Genomic DNA, 23,904 nt, shown 5'->3' on the forward strand with positions numbered 1-23,904 from the left:
GCAAAATGAAAGCAACTGACAAACAACTAATCTCAAAAATATACAAGCAACTCCTACAGCTCAACTCCAGAAAAATAAATGACCCAATCAAAAAATGGGCCAAAGAACTAAATAGACATTTCTCCAAAGAAGACATACAGGTGGCTAACAAACACATGAAAAGATGCTCAACATCACTCATTATCAGAGAAATGCAAATCAAAACCACTATAAGGTACCATTTCATGCCAGTCAGAATGGCTGCGATCCAAAAGTCTATAAGCAATAAATGCTGGAGAGGGTGTGGAGAAAAGGGAACCCTCTTACACTGTTGGTGGGAATGCAAATTAGTACAATCACTATGGAGAACAGTGTGGAGATTCCTTAAAAAACTGGAAATAGAACTGCCTTATGATCCAGCAATCCCACTGCTGGGCATACACACCAAGGAAACCAGAATTGAAAGAGACACGTGTACCCCAGTGTTCATTGCAGCACTGTTTATAATAGCCAGGACATGGAAGCAACCTAGATGCCCATCAGCAGATGAATGGATAAGCAAGCTGTGGTACATACACACAATGGAGTATTACTCAGCCATTAAAAAGAATACATTTGAATCAGTTCTAATGAGGTGGATGAAACTGGAGCCTATTATACAGAGTGAAGTAAGCCAGAAAGAAAAACACCAACGCAGTATACTAACGCATATATATGGAATTTAGAAAGATGGTAACAATAACCCTGTATACGAGACAGCAAAAGAGACACTGATGTATAGAACAGTCTTTTGGACTCTGTGGGAGAGGGAGAGGGTGGGATGATTTGGGAGAACGGCATGGAAACATGTATAATATCATATATGAAATGAGTCGCCAGTCCAGGTTTGATGCATGATACTGGATGCTTGGGGCTGGTGCACTGGGATGAGCCAGAGAGATAGTATGGGGAGGGAGGAGGGAGGAGGGTTCAGAATGGGGAACACGTGTATACCTGTGGCAGATTCATTTTGATATATGGCAAAACCAAGACAATATTATAAATTTTTAAAATAAAATAAAATAAAAAAATAAAAAATGATAAAAAGAAAAAAAAAAGGCAGAGACATTACTTTGTCAACAAAGGTCCATCAAGTCAAGGCTATGGTTTTTCCAGTGGTCATGTATGGATGTGAGAGTTGGACTATAAAGAAAGCTGAGCACCGAAGAACTGATGCTTTTGAACTGTGGTGTTGGAGAAGAGTCTTGAGAGTCCCTTGGACTGCAAGGAGATCCAACCAGTCCATCCTAAAGAGATCAGTCCTGGGTATTCACTGGAAGGACTGATGTTGAAGCTGAAACTCCAATACTTTGGCCACCTGATGCAAAGAGCTGACTCATTGGAAAAGACCTTGATGCTGGGAAAGATTAAAGGTAGGAGGAGAAGGGGACGACAGAGGATGAGATGGTTGGATGGCATCATCGACTCAATGGACATGGGTTTGGGTGGACTCCAGGAATTGGTGATGGACAGGGAGGCCTGGCGTGGTGTAGTTCATGGGGTTGCAAAGAGTCGGACACGACTGAGAGACTAAACTGAAGTGGTACCAGGGCATCTGTAAAGTTCCAGAGGTTACTCTAAGAAACACCTAGGACTGGTAGCCATGGAGATAAAGAATATTATTGCCAAGAATGATGCTAACCCACATCATTACCTGCCATGGGATCTATTTTACATAAATGATTTCATCAAAGACCATTCAGGACTCTTTTTAATAAGAAAATTTTGCTCTCTACAAATCTAAAATCATTTTGAAAAGATTAAGATTCTCAGTTTTAACACAATATGTAGCAGAATGTATTAATCACAAAATTTAAAGTTTCTTCATGCTCCGTCTATGGAGATAATGAGCAGCAGCCAAGGAAACATGTTTATCCATTTAAAGATATGAAGGATAGCATTATACATTACGCATACTGAATTAAAACAGGATCAGGAAAATCGATTTTAAACATGAAATTATGGAATGTTCAGTAGGTAATTGGCCTCTAAGAGTAAATTGATATTAACTTCTTAACAAGTTTCCAGTTTGGTCTTACAGGCCCAAATATCATGGAGGAGGCAACTGATTACAGAAATAGTTGTAAGCAAAGCTTACTTCACAATCTGAATGAGCCAACACTTCCAAGTTATAAGGTCCACATTGTCATGAAGTATTTAGTAAGCTATGCATTTAAGTTTTGAACTTGTCAACTGAGCTGAATCCCAGGAAAATTTAGAGCTTTGACCATGGCCAACCAAGAAGAGACTAAGATGTTTCCTTTAGATAGAACTGAGTACCAAAGCATACTGTTATGTTAAGTATACCAGTAAGACAACCCAGAGAATAATTCCTCAAGACAGTGAAATAAAAACATATGCTCATATAAAGACATGTACATAGAGGTTCATAACAATTTTATTTGTTATTTATAATAACAAAATGTCAGAACTCAAATGTCCATCTATATGCAAGTGAATAAAAAATTATTTTATAACTATGCAGTAGAATACTAACCAGCAATAAAATGAACCATCAATGCTTCAATTTAAGCATCTATTTTGTCTATACTTGGCAATGTGCCCGGTGCTACAAGGAACTGGGAACACAGTGACACACAGGTCAGATAGATGGAAGCACAGGTTTGCAGCGAATCACAGCTGCTTCTGTCCGAGGGCTCAGAAGACCATCTAGGATAACCTCTCGTACCTATACAGGAGAGGGTAGTTGCTACCCCTCTTCTGGCGCAGACTGAGATAAGACAGTTAATTAATTCTTATGATCATCCCACTAGTGACTCTGTAAGACATTTTTAAGAATCAATTTTTTTCAAGATATACTTACATATAATAAAATGTAACAATTTTAAGTATGTATTTTGATGAGTTATAAAAAATGTATGCATGCACCCAAGTAACTACCACCACAATCAACATATAGAACACTTACAACATTGCAAGAAATTCCCTCATGTTCCTCTGCAGTCAGTCACCAGCTCCACCACCTGGCAACCACCAATGGGCTTCCTGTCACTATGGCTTAAGTTGTGTCCATTCTAGGATTTCATACAAATGGACCCATATAGCATGTGGTCTGGAGAAGGCAATGGCACCCCACTCCAGTACTCTTGCCTGGAAAATCCCATGGACTGAGAAGCCTGGTGGGCTGTAGTCCGTGGGGTCGGTAAGAGTCAGACAGGACTGAGAGACTTCACTTTCACTTTTCACTTTCACGCATTGGAGAAGGAAATGGCAACCCACTCCAGTGTTCTTGCCTGGAGAATCCCAGGGACGGGGGAGCCTGGTGGGCTGCCGTCTATGGGGCCGCACAGAGTCGGACACGACTGAAGCAACTTAGCAGCAGCAGCAGCAGCAGCATGTGGTCATTTCTGTTTTCTTTTCCTTCACCCAATACAAGGTTTCTGAGATTCATCTATGTTGCTACATGTATTGATGATTCATTTTATTGCCAGTTAGTATTCTACTGTATAGTTACAAAACAATTTGCTTATTCACTCACATACAGGTGGACATCTGAGTTCTGATTTTTGGTTATTATAAATAATAAAACTGTTATGAACTTCCGTCTACATGTCTTTATATGGACATGTTTTTATTTCCCTCGGGTAAATGCCTAGGAGTAGACTTGTGGAGTCATATGTATGCAAGTTCAACTTTATAAACAACTGTCCAATTGTTTACCAAAGCAGTTCTATCATTTTTACATTTCCACTAGCAACAATGAGAGCTCAAATTACTCTACATGTTTGCTAACACTTGGTATTGTCAGTTTTTTAAATTTCAGCCATTACTGAAAAGAAAAAGTGGAAACCAATATTTTAGATGTTAACCATAGAGGCATCTCAGTAGTAAGTATCTGCATACAATCCAAGAAGTCAGACAGGAAATCCAATGAGAAACACTCAAATTCTATCCCAAAGCTCCATGAATGAACTGGAGAGGTTATTTCTCTCCTTGTGTGCATGCATGCTAAGTCGCTTCAGTTGTGTCCAACTTACACAATTATATCATAACTCAAGAAAGAGTTTATTTCCCCTGATCCAGCACCATTTTGGATTCCTCTAGAGGATACAACCCACTCTGAAAAATAATAAGTCTCCTGATCACAGGCCTCTCCTGCTCAGACTGCCAAACACAGAAAAAATTCAAACAAAGAGAAGCATTAGTAAAAGACATTCAATATATAAAACAGCCATGCTGACATGCGTACATTGGCAAGCTTTGAAAGCTTTGATAGTCTTCTCTTTAAAAATAGAATATAACTCTTTATGCAGTATGAAATGTGGTTAAAAATTATTTGCAGACATTGCCTTAATTTGAACAAATTTTGCCTGTTCAACACGGAGAGCTGGTTTTCATCAACCAAACCACAAGGGTTGAAGGGCTTGGACTCCCAGAAAGCATAGGGAGTTCGCTCTGATAGCAGGAAGGAACAGCTGTCATTCCAGGGCCCTGCTTCCACTGCAGAGTCTCCTAGGTAAGCTGAGATACAAAGACTAAACAGGACTGAACAGGAGATAAGGAGGAACTCAGAATCCAGCTCACCTTTCAAAGAAGCCGCCCTTCCCTCTGCCTGGAATGCTCCCCACACCCACACCACCTATTTTCAGAACCAACGAGCCCTACTTTTCCTGCAGTTCTGGGTTCTCTCAAACAAGCCAAATCCCCCTAACACATGCTTTCAAATCATTATATTTTTCCTCTTTAACCTTTTCACAGTTAATAATTATGCTTATTTTGGTGAGTAAAATATTAATGACTGCTGCTCCTTCCCCACTGAACAAGGTTAAGTGTCATGAGCTTTTCTCCTAACTAAACCCCCAGCACCAAGAGTGCTCAGTATATAAAAATTCCTTAATAAAATTTGCATAATTAATTACTTGTTAATTAAAACAATGCTTTATCAGAGATGTATTGATAGGCCTCTATGCTTTGCATAAGACAGAAACTAATGGTGGCTGCTTCCTTCTCAATTATAAGAAAATTCAAACTGCAAAAAAAAAACGTGGTTGTCAAAGTTGCCTGGCCTTCTCCTGCCCCAGTTTCCATTAAACCCTCTGCTTCAATGTCAGATCTGCTTTGTCAACCAATCCTCTCAAAATTCAAATCCATGAAAAGGATGAAGACTTTCAGAACTCAAGACTCTCCTACATTAGAATGCCACAGAAAAGCAAGTCTCATAGTTTCAGACTTTCAACCTGAAGGTCCTGGTAATTTATAAAGGAAATGCAATTACCCAGTAAGTCCTCAGTTACTATTCCCTACGGCAGGGGGAATGGTCACAGTCTTTCACTGAGAGGACGCTGTTAGAGGACCCAGGTAACATTACCGACTTCATGATCAGCAATAGGCTGACAACAGCATGTGCCTTAAAGGTAAACAAAACCGTTCTCTTTGGACTTTCCTCATGGTCCAGTGGTTAAGACTCCATACTCCCAATGCAACGGGCACAGGTACAATCTGTGGTCAGGGAAATAGGATCCCACATGCCACCTGGGTAAGGCCAAAAACAAAAATGCCCTTTTTTCATCCACCTTTTCTGCAACTACCTGTCTTCAAGAAATCTCAAGGGAATGTTGAAAGACCTAAGCTTAAAAAAATTAGAATCACTGTGCATCCATGCTCATCCCATGTTGAGCTCAGCCCAAATATAAAACAAAACATAATTTAATTTAATGCTTTCTATTCCTATCAGTACAAGCAAAAACTCCAGAACTGAAATTTAAAGATGTGAAAATATTTTTAAGACCTGAACCTCATTAACAAAATACTAGGAAGGTATTAGCAGAGGCTACTGAAGTCTTGAGTCCCTATTGCATAGCAGGCACTGCCCAGCACACTAAAGGAATGCAAATGTCTTCCAACCCATCACCAATTTTACTAACCTAATCACTACTGGGGTTAAAGAAAGACCAATATTTCAGGGTCAATCCTCATTCTAACCACTGAGAAGGCATTCTTACCAAACAGCTCTCTGTTTCCATTTCATTTTAAACTAAGACACAGTCCTACTGTTATCTTTACATTTTCTTTCTGGAAAAAAGCTATCGCTACCCTGAAATAAGTTTGGATAAAGAAATGAGCAAAGGCTTAATTCTTAAAAAAAAAAAAAAAGCTAAAAATGGGTCCAAAAATAAAGTTTTATTCCCAAGCCACAACTGGAGAAACTTAAGGGAAAAAAAAAAAAAAGATGAATAAAGGCAAGCCTAATTTTTCCACTGCCCAGTTACAAGAAATATCAGAAACATTACAAATGCTCTAGGTCCTCAGATTAGCATTACCCACAGCTCCGTAGTAAACTTATCCAAATTTTATCTCAAAAAACTTGGGATGAATCCACAGTAAGTTCCACAGATCTCCTACAATCACAAACAGAAAGAGGAAAAAGTAAAATAAAAAATCACACAAAATTCTAAGCTTAATGGAACAGATGCCTCTTCCTGACAAGGAACAGCTGTCAGGCAAAGCTGTGATTTATGAACTGAGTCTACTTCTTCACATTCCACACGGTGTCGATATTTATCTTGAGACCAACTATTACTGATTATTGGCAACTGTTGAGAAAAAAAAAAAAAAGTCCGTGAAACTCAGGCTGCTGGTAGTCATAATTATCCAAATACAAGAAGACGTTCTAAAACAAAAATCTCAAGAGGATAGCCCACTTTATGTCAAGGCCCTAGTGAAGGAAAAGTATGGACAAACAGATGCTCTTAATGAAATGGAAAACACATTAAAACTGCACTTCATTACCTCTCCATATAAGGCAACCTCAAGAGTCAAGATGCCATGAGTCTCCAAGGATCAAAGAAGACAACAAACAGGAAAGGAGTGGAAGGGCAGCCACGCTCAAGCCTTGAACTGTAACCCTCCTGGATACTAGAACTAACTGCTTTAAAACAGAAGTCGTTTTTAATAATATTCATATCCAGCTTTTATTACCTGACAGGCAGATGTAAGTTAAATATTCGCCTTGGCCTCCAGTTGCCAAGAAAGGAATCTTTTTCTTTGTCCTCCTCTTGACCTGGACAGCTCCCAACATCCTTTCATCAAGAGGTGCAAAAATTTCCTTGCTGATCGCAGACTTGGCACTCATTGTCAGCCAAGTAACCAGGGCTCGCAGTGAGTTTTCTAGAGAAGCAAAAGAAAAGGCAGGTTGGAATTGGCAATATCGTAAAGAGACATACAAGAGTGAGCGGTAGATTATGATCCAACCACCCCACTCCCAGGCAAATATCCAGAAAAGACAAAAACTCTATTAGCAATATAAATGGCTACCAACAGATGAATGGATAAAGATGATGTGGTATAGAAACACAGTGGGATACTACTTAGCTATAAAAAATTAAATAATGCCATTTGCAGCAACATAGATGGAGTTAGAGATTATCATACTCTGTGAAGTAAGTCAGAATGAGAAAGACAAGTAGCATATGATATCCCTTAAATGTGGAATCCAAATAAAAAATGGTACAGGTGAACTTATTTATAAAACATATAGACTCATGGACATGGAAAACAAACATATGGTTACCAAAGGGGAAGGGGTAGTGAGGCGTAAATCGAAAATTTGGGATTTACAGAAACACACTACTATATATAAAATAGATTAACAACCAGGACATACTATATAGCACTGGGAACTATATTCAATATATTATAATAACCTATAATGGAAAAGAACCTGAAAAAGAATATATATATGTGTGTGTGTGTGTGTGTGTGTGTGTGTGTAACTAGGTCATTTCATTGTATACCTAAAACACTGTAAATCAACTGCAATGAAAAAAAATGAGCAGCAAGTTTATTTGCAGTTAATGTAATTTTCAATTTGTGGTTCAACCTCTCACTTGCTTGAAATGCATTATATTTCAATCATTAAAAGCAAGGCCTTCACATTTATAATAACTGAAAAAAAAATTCAAACAAAAAAGGAATACAGATTTACTTGCTGAAAATGACAAATTCAACACAAAGAGATGAACAGCACAAAATGGGATCTAGAAAGTGTGCCAGTCTCCACCCCAACTGCACCTGACTCTAACTAGCAGGTGGCACCCACCCCCTTCCCATTCTACAAGGACCACGATTTCACCATTTTCAGTTGAGAAATCTTTCCACTGTCAAGAAATCTTTAAAGTCAAGAGGTTCACTTCGAAATCTCCTTGAACTTTAATATAATTTAATATAATTTCCCTAATTCTATTCGTAGAGGAAATAATTATATCATCTTCCTCATAATAACTATATATGCAACAGAAGACCATTAATTTAATCACCCTTCAGCTGCTTTGGATCAAGCTAAGTAATTAATCCTTATTTATTAGCCTCTTTCAATGGGTCCTATTTTCCAGGACTCCTCTGCCTCTCACTGCCATGCTCTGGACCCTCAACAAATTCTCCAGTTTCCTTAAGTCAAAGCGGACACATAATTCGAAAAAAATATCTGACCAATGCCAAGTATTTTGAAAATGTTACCCAGCAGTTCCCACATGCTATGCTTCTGTGGTTAACTGGCACTGTGTGCCCAATAATTAAGAAAATAAAGCAGCATGTTGCTGACTCACAATGGGTCCCCTCTCTCCCCAATCCCTCAAAGTTACACATATACACAGTCCCCATGCTATATTTAGTTTCCAAAGCTGTATTCCCTAAAGGTCTTAATTATGCTTATTTGTGTCTATTACATTCAAGGTCAATCTGAATTTTAACTGTATATCATCCAAAAACTCAACTGTAACTTGAATAAACGAGTCAATGTTTTCTATGCCATCATCCCAGTCATCCTAGACATCGTCAATATCTTAATCAGTAATCAACATTTGATCAACAAATGACAAATCAGAACTAAAGGTGCAGAGAAGGCCGATGGGTTGTACAGAGTGTACATGCAGAGGTCATGCAGGCTGTACAGAGTGTTCAGAGATCCTGCAGAGGGATCAATAATACAGCTATATATGGCAACAGCAGCTCAAAAGAGCTGCTCAGTGGGTTGTCATTTGCTTCTCCATTCCCAACCCAGGGATCAAACCTGTATCTCCTGCACTGCAGGAGGATTCTTTACTGCTGAGCCACCGAGGAACAGCTGAATGTGCTAAGTAATATTACTGTATCAATGCTAAATTTTGTGAATGAAATTATAACATTTGGTTATGTTGGCAATGTCCTTGTTCTTAGGAGATATGTTATAAAGTATTTAGGGGTGAAATGTCATGATGTCTTCAACTTAATATCAAGTGATTCAGCAAAATATTCATGTTATAAAACTGTATCTATTGATACACACACACAAATATGGAGTGAGAGAGAGGAAGAAGAATAATATGTGGCAAGATGCTGAAAACAGAAGACTAGATGAATTTTCCAAATGAGGCAATCGGTAAATAAACACCTATCACATGCCATCCCAGTGCTCAGGATTAGAGATATAAGAAGTAATTAAGACAGGCTTCTGGTTCTCCAGGAGTTGACTACTGATTATATTAAAGATTTCCCTTAAATCCAGACAATTTATGACGGAAGACATGGAACATCCCTCAAAATGCAAGATTCACAAATGTTACCAACACAGTTGTCCATCTATAACTGGTCCACACCGGTAACTTCGTAGAAGGAAAGAGATATATTTAAAAAAAAAAAAGAAGAAGAACATTCCCCTGGTTAAAGAAATTTCTCCTGCTTTCAATTCTGTAAGTAGGTTTTCTCAGTGGCACCAAGAATAAAGAATAAGAAGTGTTGGTGTTTATTACTAAACAACAACAAAAAATCTTTCTATCCTTCAATACAGATCTGTGGCCAGGTCGATGTGCTCAGATCATGATATCTTATCATTGTCAGCGGGTTCTTCATCCTAGCTGAGTACAAAATGATGACAGAATTTCTTGATATGCTGACCTCTAACTGATATCCCGTGATTTCCAAGAAGTCAGCAAGCAGAATTTCTCCCACTGTGATTTACCCTATGACTTTGCTAGGCAGGATATTACAATTTACAGGGACTTTTTTTTTTTTAAAGAAGAGAAACAAGCTTTTTTTTTTTAGCTCCAAGGTCTCTCACCTCTCAGCACTTGGGGATGCAGGAATAAGAAAGCCAATGGTAGCACAGTGGCTTCAAACTTCTAAGAAGTTTGAAGAAAGTCATCTTTCCAAACTCATCAGGCATTCTCTGACCAGCGCCTTCCCAGCAATGGCAAGGCTTCTGCTTTTCCAACTCAAATTCATACTTTTCTAAAATTGTGATTAAAAGAAATAGAAGGCTATCATTTTATTATGCAAAATCTGTCAAGAGAAGAAAGAAAAGAAAGAAAAGCAATATGCACGTGTTAACAAACTCATAGGAAATTCTGCTCATCTTTTGAAAAACTAGTAAGAACTGGAGATGACCTTGTGTTGCTTTTTCATATGGATATTCAGTGGCCAAGAACAAAAGGGAGAAAAAAAAAGAGGAAAAATAGAACCAGTAACTTCAATGAGTACAAGTTTTGGAATCAAACAAACTTGGGTTCAAATTTTATTTTCAAAACTGAAGACCTATATGTGGGTAAACCTCTTAAAATTCCAGATTCTCAGTTCACTCATGTGGGAAGATCTTCACCTAATTCACAGAAGGGCTGAAAGAATTAGATGAAACAATGCGTGCAAATCACTTATTCTGGTGCCTGAATCGCAATGAATACTTAAAATGGAATTTTTAAATTAACTCTCTAAGATAAGAAAAACAGAAGACACTCTTGCAGAATCTGAGTAGATATAGCCTTCCATTTAGAAACTGTTTAAAATTTTTGTTCAGGACAAGGACATGAACACGCCTGTGAGCACATGTGTATGTTTTTGATGCTCCTCTGGAAAAGGAAATTGACAGCGGATTAGAAGAGAATGAATCAGAAAGTAAAAGGGACACTAATGTAGCTTCATAGAAATAATCTATGAGTGTCTCCCAAACCTGACTGCACATCTGAACTTGGCAAGGACAGCTTTTCAAAAATGCAGACCCTTGGGCCCCTCCTTTACCCCCACCAAGTCACAATCTTGGGAGCTGTAGTTTTAATCAACTCTCTAACTGGTCCTCCGGCAGCCATCCTGACACCTGATTAGGTGAAAAACTGAGTCTAAGGAGGAACTGTGGGGATGGAAGAGTGTATTCTCATGAGGACAGGAAGAGGATGCAGAGGACTTCTTTTCTCCATTCAGCCAAGCAGATTTCTCAGGTCTTAGATCTTCCTGCTGGTAAATCAATGCCCTGCCCACGGCTGGATCCCTTTGTAAGAAAATCAAGATGAATACATAGCAGTGGTACACCTCTGACCAGTGTCACTTCAATCTACGTAACCCTGAAGGGGGATAGAAATATGCTGCTTTAGTATATTGATTGTTTTGAGCAAAAGCATCAGAATAAACAGCAAATGTGGGGAGAGGCTTCCTCTGAATTTCCTTTATTTGTCTAAAGACAAATCCTCCAAAGGAACTCAGTTGTCATAAATTCCCTCTCCAGGAGTTTCATCCCTGAGGAAAGATGGACTCTTGTCACAGGAAAGGCAACTAGAAGTCCACACACACTTAGACATACTTTGTCACCAACTGTCATACCTCCCATCGAGTCCTGTAAGGGCCTTTCACTTTTTCTAAAAATCATTTTCGTGTTGGAGAAGACTCTTGAGAGTCCCTTGGACTGCAAAGAGATCCAACCAGTCCATTCTAAAGGAGATCAGTCCTGGGTGTTCTTTGGAAGGAATGATGCAAAAGCTGAAACTCCAGTACTTTGGCCACCTCATGCGAAGAGTTGACTCATTGGAAAAGACTCTGATGCTGGGAGGAATTGGGAGCAGGAGGAGAAGGGGATGACAGAGGATGACATGGCTGGATGGATGTGAGTCTGAGTGAACTCTGGGAGTTGGTGATGGACAGGAAGGCCTGGCGTGCTGCAATACATGGGGTCGCAAAGAGTTGGACACAACTGAGCAACTGAACTGAACTGAAGAGGTCTACACCCAATCCCTCTTCCCTACCAAGATGGTATGTAATCCTACATTCTAAGCTGTCTCAGGAACTACTCATTTCTCCAGGGTATCTCCCAGGTACATACCAGGTGTACATGTTCATAAACTTCTGATGGGTTTTCTCTTGTTAGTCTTTTATTACAGGGATCTCAGCTAAGGATAAAAAATCTGCCTGCCATGTGGGAGACCTAGGTTTGATCCCTGGGTCAGGAAATTCCCCTGGAGAAGGGAATGGCTACCTACTCCACTATTCTGGCCTGGAGAATTCCACAGACAGAAGAGCCCATGGGTTCTTCAGGCTACAGTCCATGGGTTGCAAAGAGTCAGACACGACTGAATAACTTTTGCTTAGCTAGCAGCTAAGAATGCAGAAGAGTAAAATTATTTTTCCTCCCCTACAACCCATGAAAGTTCTCTCTCTTCCTGGTCCACAGCTTCTATAGGCTATAATTACAAAGCTTTCCCATCCAAGAAACCAGCCTACAATATGATTTGCAAGTCAAAGTGGCTGGCTGCCTTAAGTGGTAGTTGTAGAAACTAATCACAGTTGGCTTTCTTCTCCCTCAAGCCTTTTCATGTATCTTCTTCTCTCTTTAAGCCATCTAACCCATAACCACTTTGTCAGTACACGATTACTGTACTGAGATGATCCTCCACCACTTCCAAGAGCCAGGAAATCCTCCTTTCCAGGAGGAGTTATAAACTCCAAGGATCTCACAGAGGAGGCAGATGATAAGTTAAAGGGCAGCGAGGTAAGATGTTCTCGTTCTCCAACATGAACATTTTCGGTTTCTGGTACTTGAACTGGCACTTGCCTTGTGTGTTCAGGGGACAAGGAGGGGTGGTAGGGACTTATTAAAACTGCAGATGCCCTGTGGCAGTGCCTTCATTATCCTGCAGGTGGATCTAAGGTGGTACAGCCGATGGGGCTTAAATATTTCTCACATGAGAGGTAAAGGCCACCTCTGGTCAAACAGAGATACCTCCTATTTAGCTTAAGATTATTAGATAACTGATTCATCTAAACTTCATTCACTCACCACACTTCACATGCAATCTTCTGATCATCTCTGGCACTGGCTGTGACAACACAAGTAATCTGGTCTATGTGACAATCATATGCCCATTGCCAACAAGTAACCAGAATGCCTGGTTTTAGACTTCACCCTCTCAAACTAGTTACTGTGACTTAACCCCAAGGTACATATACTCAAAACCAGCTGATACTAAGTTTTAAGAAGTCTCCAAGTTAACAGCAAACAGGATACATCCAGGAAAACTTTGTGGGGGGAATGGGGGAGTGGCAGTGGAATTAGCTGGTCTCCCCTAGTGCATGGGAAATCTGAGGTGACCCCAAATAACTGATAAATAAGAGAAATAAGGTTATTCTCTAAGATAGGACTTCTGTACGCTGGCACTTAGTTTTTGAAATTCCGCAAATGCACCTTGACTTTCACCTTTAACTAGATGACACTGATCACTCAGCTCCCACTGCCTTTCTGGTTTTAAATCCACGTGTCTAGCTGGCAACTGAGCATTTCCTCTAAGAGTTAATTTAGATTCCACCTTGTCTCTCAAAACCTCCAAGTCTCCATAACAACTAACCAATCACCGAGGTCTGTAGATCCAGTTCAGTATTTCTGGGCTCCACCAGATCTTCTCCATCCTCGCAACCTCTACCTTGGTCTGCATCTCCATCATCCCTGGTTTGAATGACTTGGATGCCCCCTAAAAGAGCATCTATGGCACTGCTATGACAACACAAGTAATCTGGTGTTGTGATAGAACACCAGATGGAACCACTTCCATCTTGCTTCCACTGTCCCTCTACACTGTCCAATGTAATATTCTAAAGGATAAATATGATTCAAGTTTCACTCTATTCAACTTTTTTTCCTCCAGGCTTCAGGTCCTGAGAGAGAGGCTTCAGGTCCTGATTTCCTTGACAAGGAGCTGCAGAATGCTATACAAGCTGAAGCCAAATTAGAGAAATGTTAAATTGCTTCCCTTAAACCTCATAGTATTTAAGTACTCAGTGTTACAAGTGAGACATTATCACGCAATCATTAAACTTAGAGATAATCTAAAAATGGTAATTGTACTCCAAAGTCAAAAAATATCACTTAGTAGCAAGAAAATACACAAGTTGTTAGGCAGTAAAAATCAATTTTATTTTTTCTGGTGTCATAAGACCAATGAGATAATGTGAGGTCAAATTTAGCTACTTTATAAAAATTTACTCAAGTAAATTTATAAACTTTATAAAAAGTATACTCAAGTAAGGGTTACTGATTATTATACTGTTGCTGCTGCTAAGTCGCTTCAGTCGTGTCCGACTCTGTGCGACCCCACAGACGGCAGCCCACCAAGCTCCCCCGTCCCTGGGATTCTCCAGGTAAGAACACTGGAGTGGGTTGCCATTTCCTTCTCCAACGCATGAAAGTGAGAAGTGAAAGTGAAGACACTCAGTCGTGTCCAACTCTTAGCGACCCCATGGACTGCAGCCCACCAGGCTCCTCCGTCCATGGGATTTTCCAGGCAAGAGTACTGGAGTGGGGTGCCATCGCCTTCTCCAGATTATTATACAAGGATGGTGCAAAAGTAACCATGGTTTTTGCATTGTTGAAGTTTGTCGGTTGATACTGGAATGCAGTTTTTTTCTTAATTTATTTTTAACTGAAGGGTAGTCACAATATTGTGCTGGCTTCTGCCACACACCAACATGGATCAGCCATAGCTATACACAGGTCCCCTGCCTCTGGAGCCTCCTCCCTCCTCCCATCTTATCCCATCCCTCTAAGTTGTCACAGAGCCTCGGTCTGACAACAAATCGTCACCTCAGTCATACAGCAAATTCCCACTGGCTGTTTTGCATATGTTAGTGTCTACACTTCCATGCTGCTCTCTCCATTTGTCCTACCCTCTCCTTCTTTCCCACGGCCATAAAGTCTGCGTTGCCTTTGTGGCCCTGGTTCATCAGTACCGTCTTTCTGGATTCCATATATATGCACTAATATACGTGTTTGTTTTTCTCTTTATGACTTACTTCACTCTGTATAATAGGCTCTAGGTTCACTCACCTCATTAGCACTGACTTAAATGTGTTCTTTTTTATGGCTGAGTAACATTCCTTCATATATATGCACCACGACTTCTTTATCCATTCATCTGTCAATGGACATTTAGGTTGCGCCCATGTCCTAGCTACTGCAAATAGTGCTGCCATGAACACTGGGGTACATATGTCATTTTCAAATATGGTTTTCTCAGGGTATATGCCCAGTGGTGGGGTTGTTGGATCATATGATAGGTTTATTCCTAGTTTTTTTAACCAACACTTCAAAAGTTGAACGAATTGGACTACAAAGTTTTGCCTTATCTGCCATATTCACCTGAACTCTCAGCAACTGACTACCACTTTTTTAAGCGTTTCGACAACTTTTTGCAGGGAAAATGCTTCCACAAACCAGTAGGAGGGAAAAAATGCTTTCCAGGAGTTCATCGAATCCTGAAGAAAGGATTTTCACACTACAGGTATAAGCAAACTTATTTATTATTGGCAAGAATGTGTTGATTGTAACGGTTCCTATTTTGATTAATAAAGATATATGTGAGCCTAGTTTTAAGGATTTAAAATTCATAGTCTGAAACCACAATTATGTTTGTACCAACCTAATAAATATGCAATTCTACTTCTACTTAAACAACTTTACTCTTAGATTAGACAGTTCTCAGGATAAAAACTTTAGTCTCTCCATACATGTAAGTGTGAGAATAAATTAAATAAATTAGGCTAATGTTTCAATCTATCATTTTTTTTCATGCAGTTCAACTACTACTCTCAACTGAAAGTTCTTAGAATCTAAAAAGTGAGTTAGATAAGCCACTAGAATAGACAGATAACTTTAATCTGGTTATAACATTCAAAGTTGAACATTGCAGTCACTACAAGTTCATCATTCTTTTTTTGGTAGAAACAACACGGGCTAAGGAATGGGTTTGACAATGGTACAAAACTAGATGGGGATGGTAGACAAGCCAAGAGTCCAAATTTGAGACTTAACAAGATTTACAAAGATTGAGATTAAATCAATAAGTCATACAGAAAATCTGCTAGAAATATCCTAGAAGGAGCCAGAAACTTCCAAACAGGAAAAATAAAAATTTTAAGTATGTAAGCTAAAAGCATTCCCTATTCTGTTAGAAAAAATATTTGGAGATAGACCAAAAAATATCTTAAGGGGGGAATTCCAAACAAAGACTGTGTACATGGACATCAGTTGGGATGCCAGGTCCTGATAGATTCAGGTGATCTGGGCAGGGGAGGATCTGGGACTTGTTTTCTTGATATCTTTGATGTATTCTACTGAATAACCAGGTAAAGAACCACTGTCTTAAAAAAAACATCTGTATTTAGTGAATTATTTATACAATAAAGACTCCATAAACATGTTTTGAGAGTACATGGCAAACGCTCTGTAAAGCTCTAGTAATGAGTCACTGAGGTTTGTACAGCACTTCATGATTTATAAAACACCTCTACACAATCCCAAGTACACAATCAAGATTGCAGCTAAATGTATCTTGCAAAGTTTGCTCCTTTTGTAAATTAGAATCTTTAGGTGTATGTGTTTATAAATGGAAAACTATGCCATTTTTAACCCACCCCTATTGATCTAAGGATTATGAAGAGGTATAATTACTTTCTTACAGAGATTAGTATTTGAACTGAAATTTTCTTAAATCAGCAACTCCACTACTAGAGAAAAAGGAAACGCTGTATGTATTAGAGATGATGCATGCTTACTTCAGATCCATTTTTAAGAGTGAAACATTATAAACAACCTAAATACCCATCAATATCCAATCTTCATTGGTAAAATGAAGTATGGCCCTTCCAATCAGTGGATTATCAAATAACTTCAAGTCATTGGTAAAGCACAGCCCTTCCAAACGATGGATTATCAAATAACTTAAAGATAGTGATTTGGGAAAATGACCAACATAATACAGAAGTTACAGAACAGAAAACGAGCTCATGAATACAAACTTGTATGTGTGTATTGATATGCATAAGGAGGTTTCTAGGAGATAGTCTGCCAAAATGTTAATCCGATTATCTCTGTATTTTGAAACAAAGAAAAGCAGTATTTTTATTCCACTATAACTTGACTTGTGTGTTAAGAAAAAAAAAATTGTTTTTGAGGTGCATTCTTTCTCCCCAAACTGGAAGGCATAGCAAAATGTATTTTATTGAGACCCAATGATCAGTCTGCCCTATTCTCTTTTCAACTCCTGTCCAGACATGGTGTTGGGAACCCCAAAGGTGAAAGAGGATAAATTTACATCTTCAGTGAGTTGTAAGAAAGGAGAGCAGACGCTGTGAATGATTCCAGCCAGGCCTGGAAGTGATTCTGATGAGAAGAAAATGCCACCTTTCCTCTGAGCAAATGTAGCTACATGCTAGGGCCCACAGTCTTGTGAGCGGAAGTTCAGCCAGACGTCAGCCTGTATTTGCTCCCTCAGACACACTCCATGCTCAATTCAGTCACTCAGTTGTCTCCAACTCTTTGTGACCCCATAGACTGCAGCACACCAGGCCTCCCTGTCCATCACCGACTCCCGGAGATGACTCAAACTCATGTCCATTGAGTCAGTGATGTCATCCAACCATCTCATCCTCTGTTGTCCCCTTCTCCCGCCTTCAATCCTTCCCAGCATCAGGACCACTGCAGAAATAGTAAAACCACACACAGCAACCCTGGTCGTGACCCTTGGCTCTTTAAGGAAGGACAAGAGGAAGGTCTTTTCTACCATCAGGCTACCAAATACCATTAAGACCTGGCTGGCTTTCTCTTCCATGTGTATACTAACCCTCCTCTTGTAGAAGACATTACGTTCACAGGATCCTCCAAGCCAGTGACTCATGTCTGCTTCAATTATAAATCTAGACTATTGTCTTCTCCTCTTTCCTTGTTTATATGTTCAGTAAGCACATGCTTCTTGTCGGCTTAATATCCAAAGAACAAACCCTACTCTGCACCCAGATCACAGGACCTATATTTACAGAAGTTTATTTACATGGTGGGTGGACTTTTTTAGCTGCCTTAGAGATCACTTCCCTAACTTTAACAGATGATATGATAAAGCCAAAAAAATAACATTACCAACAACAAAAAAAGGGTGCTGGGAACATGCCATTCAGAGGATTTGCTGAAGGGTTTATTCTGTAATAGAACCTCCACATGCACAAGCTTAAATTTCCAGGACCAGCTAAGCTAGTTCTATAGTACCCATATAGCAATTCTGAAGTGATGGGGAGAAATAAAGTACCAAAGGGAAGGGCAATTTGGGGTGTGCATAATGACAGGATTATTGATCCAAAGTGTGAGGCAGGCCTTAAAAATGAATTTAGGCTCATCAAAGAAAGAACAGAGGGTTTAGGGAAAACAAACTAAAAGAACCTCCAGTTGTTGGCATTTTGCAATTTTCAAGTACTCATGTCACTGCGGTACCCAACAGCTAGCTGGTGAACTAACAAAACAGTATGTTGGCCTGAGAGCAGTGTTTATAGACAGCACTCATAATAAACATATCTATTCCCACCAAATATGGACAAAGCCACATGAGGACTGACAACACGAAAATAAACATTTTAATTGTGTGCCATGCTTGGTACTGCTTGCTGAATTAGAATGCTTCTTTTCTTCCTTGACACTGAAGACAAAAGCATAACAGAGCCTTTTTTATATTTGTTAACTCAAATCTTAGGTAAATTATAAATTCTCTTGATTTAGCTATTTATATTTTAGAACAGACCTGGAACATAATACTAGCCAATTGGCCATTGCATGTATGCTCAGTCGTGTCTGACACTTTTGAGACCCTGTGGACTGGAGCCCACCAGGCTCCTCTGTCCATGGGACTCCCCAGGCAAGAATACTGGGAGTGTTGCCATTTCCTACTCCAGAGTATCTTCCCAATCCAGGGATCAAATCCATGTCTCTTGCGTCTCCTGCACTGGCAAGCAGATTCTTTACCACTGCACCATCTGGGAAGCCCTAATGCCGATGGTCAATGGCCAATTTTTTAAGGGTATAAAATGTATAAAAAATGAAAATGTAGTTAAAACAAGTTTACAGATTTTCTAAAAATCTAAAAATCAGAGCAAACCTTCTCAAAATAGTCTCCAGATATCAATTCTGAGAGCATTTCCTCCTTGAATCCCTTATTTGGAGAATATTGTCACTTTATAATTTCTTGAGATAGTTCAATTCGTTTTCTGTAATTGATGTTTTATCAGTGTTATACTCTGACATTATGTCCTTCAGAGCAATGAGGGATGCAGAAGAAATGTGACACATCCAGAAGTGCTGTTAGACACATTTACCGTGTCAACCTCAAAGACAAGGCACTCTGTCCTTCAATGACTCAGTGTTACAAATGTGATTGTCCATAAGGTCATTAAACTTCTCATACGGATTGAGCCAAGGATTGGCATTTCAACTTTAATCAGTTTCCCCAAGGGTCCAGTTCCTGATTTTGTGTCTGTGTAATGTAATCTAAATGGGCTTCCCAGGTAGCACTAATGGTAAAGAACCCGTCTGCCAATGCAGCAGACAAGAGACGCGGGTTTGATCCGGTATCAGGAAGATCCCTAAAGTGGGTCAGGAAGATCCCTAGTGTGGGTCAGGAAGATCCCTTGGAGAATGGCACAGCAACTGACTCCAGTATTCTTGCCTGGAGAATCCCATGGACAGAGAAGCCTGGGGGTATGGTTCATAGGGTCACAAAGAGCCAGACACGACTGAAGTGATTTAGCACATAATATAATCTGAACAGTGCTGAAGATTCTCTCCCAGCTTTTCCCATTACCTCAAATTCCAATAGGAGACACATACAATTAAACAAAAGACTTTGGTATTTGCAAGTCCTCATTAATACATTTATATGTGGGAGAGGGGAGAGTGAGAATCCATTTTACAGATGAGGAAACTAAGACTCAGGATAGCTAAGCAAGTTGCTCTAGATCATGCAGCTTTTCAAGGGCAGAGCTAGGATCTGAACCTAGGAAGCATGATCCTCGGAGTCTTGGCCTACCTCACTATCTCCTATCAAGGAAACAAAAAAGGCAGAGAGAGATGAGATAGAAACACATTCCTAGTAGATCAAGACAAATTCATCTGCTTCACAGTTTTGCCTTTGATCAGCCTTGCTTTCGGTTGGACGAGTTATCATCCCTGCCCAGCCACTACAAAGATAACGAATCAGGCCGGAGTTTGAAGTCCTTTCTGGATATCTGTTCATCTGGGGTGTGCAGGTCACACTGTGAAATTGGCAAATAGGATCACGTAATCTAGACAGAATAGAGCTTGTTTTGATTCCACAAATGAAAAATTGGGGAGTTAAGAATATGTTAATGGAGAGAGTTTATGATAAATCTCTATCTCCATAAATAGGACAGTGCCCACCGAAGCCTCACCACAGCTGTTCGTCAGCCTCCTTTGGAGACCAGCCGTTTACAACAGGAGTCAGCTCCCAGGAGGATCTTGGATGGCTGCCACCAGGCTATTTAATAAACCTTGTAGGCTATTTTCCAAACCGGAAAAGGCTTAAAAATGAAAGGCACATATTTCAAAGATTTCTGCTTGTTCTCAGGGGAAACTCCTCTTTCCACTTCCTGAGCTGTATTACCCCCTCTGGTATTTCAAAAGCACAACTTGGACCCTCCTTGGTACCTCCTGCCACACACACTTTCTGCACCTTCAATCTTCCACTGCCAGTGCTTCAGGCAACCCTAGCTGCTTCCCCAACAGCAAAGCTCCTGGCTTCACCCATTTGAAAGGCTGGCAAGAGGAATTCTCTCCACTTGACTTTACTGAGGAAGATCTCAGCAAGACCTTCCAAATGAGTCAATCAACCACCACTGCTTGACACTGTTAGGAGCCCTACCAATCAGCTGCCTATACTTCAGTTGAAAGACGTGAGCAAGTAGATATGTGGGCATTCTTAAGCTTACACATTTAACAGCTGGAAGTGATTTAGTGATTTTCTAGCTCATTCAACTCTCTTCCTCGAATCGTATGAAAACTTAAGTCCAGAGGGTAATATCCAAATCATACAGGGTGCCAAGGCCAAGATGAGGGCTCACTATTGTTCTCCACTTTGCTGTGATGCTCCTTAAAGTACAAGCGATGACAGTAATCCTGAGTTTGTGGAAGGTGAGAACGTGTGGTGTGTCAGAAGGGAGAGAGAAAGACAGAAAACATCATTTACTGCTGTGGGGACTCTTCTCTGATTCGTCCTCTTTTTCTTATGAATTGGCATGAACTTAAGTGTTGGACTAGAATATCCCTAGCCCGTAGATTTCGCAACCTCAACTTTTGGCTCTCACCTTCTACTCCCTTGAATTTTCACAGTTTGTGTTTCTCGTTTGGGTGTTAAGTCCAAAAGCAATGATGGCTGCCCAGGTGGAACAGCTTGAGATAGTCCAAGAAGCACAGAATTGTTTTGGCCAAGTCTGAAGCCACAGGGCCCTGTGCTGACCCCAACTAACAGGAGCCCCTCCCACCATCTCAGTGCTCTGAGCCACCGGAAGGAGAACGTGCCCTGGGCAAAGGCATGAGTCCATTACCAGCCTGGGAATTAATGTTCTGGATTGGAGGGCAGGCGGAGATGGTCTCCTGAAAGCACATGTTAATCATGTCCAAAACCTGGATGAGCCGCTATAAGGGTGTCTCAGTGCCTGTTCCAAGCCCTGGGAAACAACAGGAGAGGAAAATAGGAATATGTCAGGCCCAGTTCTTGTCTTTAGAACTGCACCCTTAGCCTCAGTGCAAAAACACCACCAGGTGCCTGCAATCTGTAATCAGTGCTCTATTAAAATGCTCTCAGAAATGCCGGAATTATCCTGATTTCCACACACAGCTGCACAAGGTCCTATTGGGTAACTGAAGAGTCTCTACAGGTTCACTTCAGACTCCCCAGAAGCAACAAACTAGAATGCCTTGGTTAGGATCCAACGTCCAATCAACAGTGATCTCCATGTGAGAGGGATGAGTGGGAAGGCAGGCATCCCCCTCTATGCATCAGGGTTGCCACCGAACAGCCTACAAATCCAGGTCAAACTCAAGGTCCATAGGCAAATGCAGATTCTGCCCCATTTGATCAGCTCTTCTGTCATTCAATGTCAACCCCTTTCTTAATCAGCATGTTCTAGAAAACAGCTAACTTCTGATCTAACCAGCTGTGCAATGTTTGATAGGGAAGAAAAAAACCTATCAATTGAACACTACTCTAAGACTAACTCAGATTAACACTAGTGTCACACATTAACAAATTACACAGACATTCAAGCACAAGTAATCCAGCTCACCATTCAGAATCTGGAACCGGGACACAGTGGTCACTTCCCCCCTACACTCAATCTTACAGATGTTGGGTGGTGAAAAGACGACAGGATTTGTCATCAGATGATCAGGTCTGAACTCTGTCTTTGCCTTTACTTGATGAATAAATTTGAGTAGAATTCTGTCTCTCTGAGCACTGTATCTTCATCTTTAAGATGGGGCAGTGCCACCTACTTCACAAGATTGTTATGAAGGATGAAGCAGGAGGGAAATGACCTCCATAGGTCAGCCTGCTCCTACCTTGAAAGGCAGAAAAGCATGTAAGCATGTCAGCTTATCTGCAAAAGCATATACATATCACAGTGCATTTTATAACGTTTTCTACCAGTGACATCTTATTTCATCTTCCCAATTTATGAAGGAGCTATCATTGTCTCTCCTAGACAAGTAAACAGAATGCAGCTCAGAGAAGGGACCTGCCTCTGATGACTCTGCTAGACTCAGCCAGAAAAGAGACAAGTTAGCTTCCTGCAATCCTGTCCTATTTCCACTGCACCTCTCTGCTTCACCATATGGAACTATCAGCTTAAGAGAGAAAACAATGACGGATCCAATTTAAGTCTGCCCCAGTGGGGATATGGGATTCCCTTGTAGCTCAGTTAGTAAAGAATCTGCCTGCAATGCAGGAGACCTGGGTTCAATTCCTGGATCAGGAAGATCCCCTGGAGAAGGAAATGTCAACCCACTTCAGTATTCTTGCCTGGGAAACCCCATGGACAGAGGAGCCTGGCAGTCTATAGTCCATGGGGTCACAAGAGTCAGACATGACTTAACAACCAAACCACCACCACCACCAGTGTGGATGGAGTGTTGTTACCCAAGGGAGATGCAGGGCTGTGCAGACATTTAAAAAAAAGGGACGGGTGAGAAAAGAAAAGGCACACACAAGGAACAGAGCGGATCTGGGATAAGACACAGTCTTACTCATCCAATAAGCAACACTGTCCTAGGCACCAGGCCACTAAGGTCACAGCAGGCCTTACAACCCAGGGAGAACAATAGCCACAAGCAAGCAATTCAGTGCAGCAGTTGAAAGAAATCAATTTAGACTGGTTTCATGGACTCAGTAATTAGCAAGGGGATGAAGAATAACACTATCATTCACCACTCACAGTCAGAAAGGGAAGCCACATCACGTGGAGCTGAAGCTCTCCGCACCTTTTAAGAGGCCAACCATCTGACTTTGATGACTATTTCTGCTCCACACACTGTTCTTTATTATCAGAGGTAACAAAGAAATTCCACCTGGGGTCAGGAGCTTTCCTTCTTCACACGTTTACTGAATAATTACCAAGATCTGGGCTTTGCATAAGGGATGGAGATTATAGACCAGGTAGATCTATCCAACAGAAAGAGTCTAGCCAAGGAGAAGGACAAGGACAATAGGCCACCCGTGACTAAATGAGGAGTCTGATGCTGCTGTTCCACAGCCACAGAAGAGGCGAGTACTTTAATCCTTCAGAAGCTGGTGATCAGGAGCTGCT

At 40.5% G+C, this 23,904-nt stretch overlaps 1 protein-coding gene across 2 annotated transcripts in view; it reads right to left on the reverse strand.

Moving 5' to 3' along the window:
* Positions 1–23,904, reverse strand: part of STXBP6 (syntaxin binding protein 6 (amisyn)) — a 238,469-nt gene that overhangs the window by 193,182 nt on the left and 21,383 nt on the right. For both annotated transcript variants that reach the window (XM_010843389.1, XM_010843388.1), the window contains exon 3: positions 6,958–7,146. In XM_010843389.1, the coding sequence (XP_010841691.1) occupies positions 6,958–7,111 (154 nt within the window). In that variant the 5' untranslated portion in view covers positions 7,112–7,146. The remainder of the gene's footprint in view (positions 1–6,957; positions 7,147–23,904) is intronic.

The sequence above is a fragment of the Bison bison genome, unplaced genomic scaffold (assembly GCF_000754665.1).
Source record: "Bison bison bison isolate TAMUID 2011002044 unplaced genomic scaffold, Bison_UMD1.0 scf7180017864181, whole genome shotgun sequence".
Taxonomy (NCBI): domain Eukaryota; kingdom Metazoa; phylum Chordata; class Mammalia; order Artiodactyla; family Bovidae; genus Bison; species Bison bison.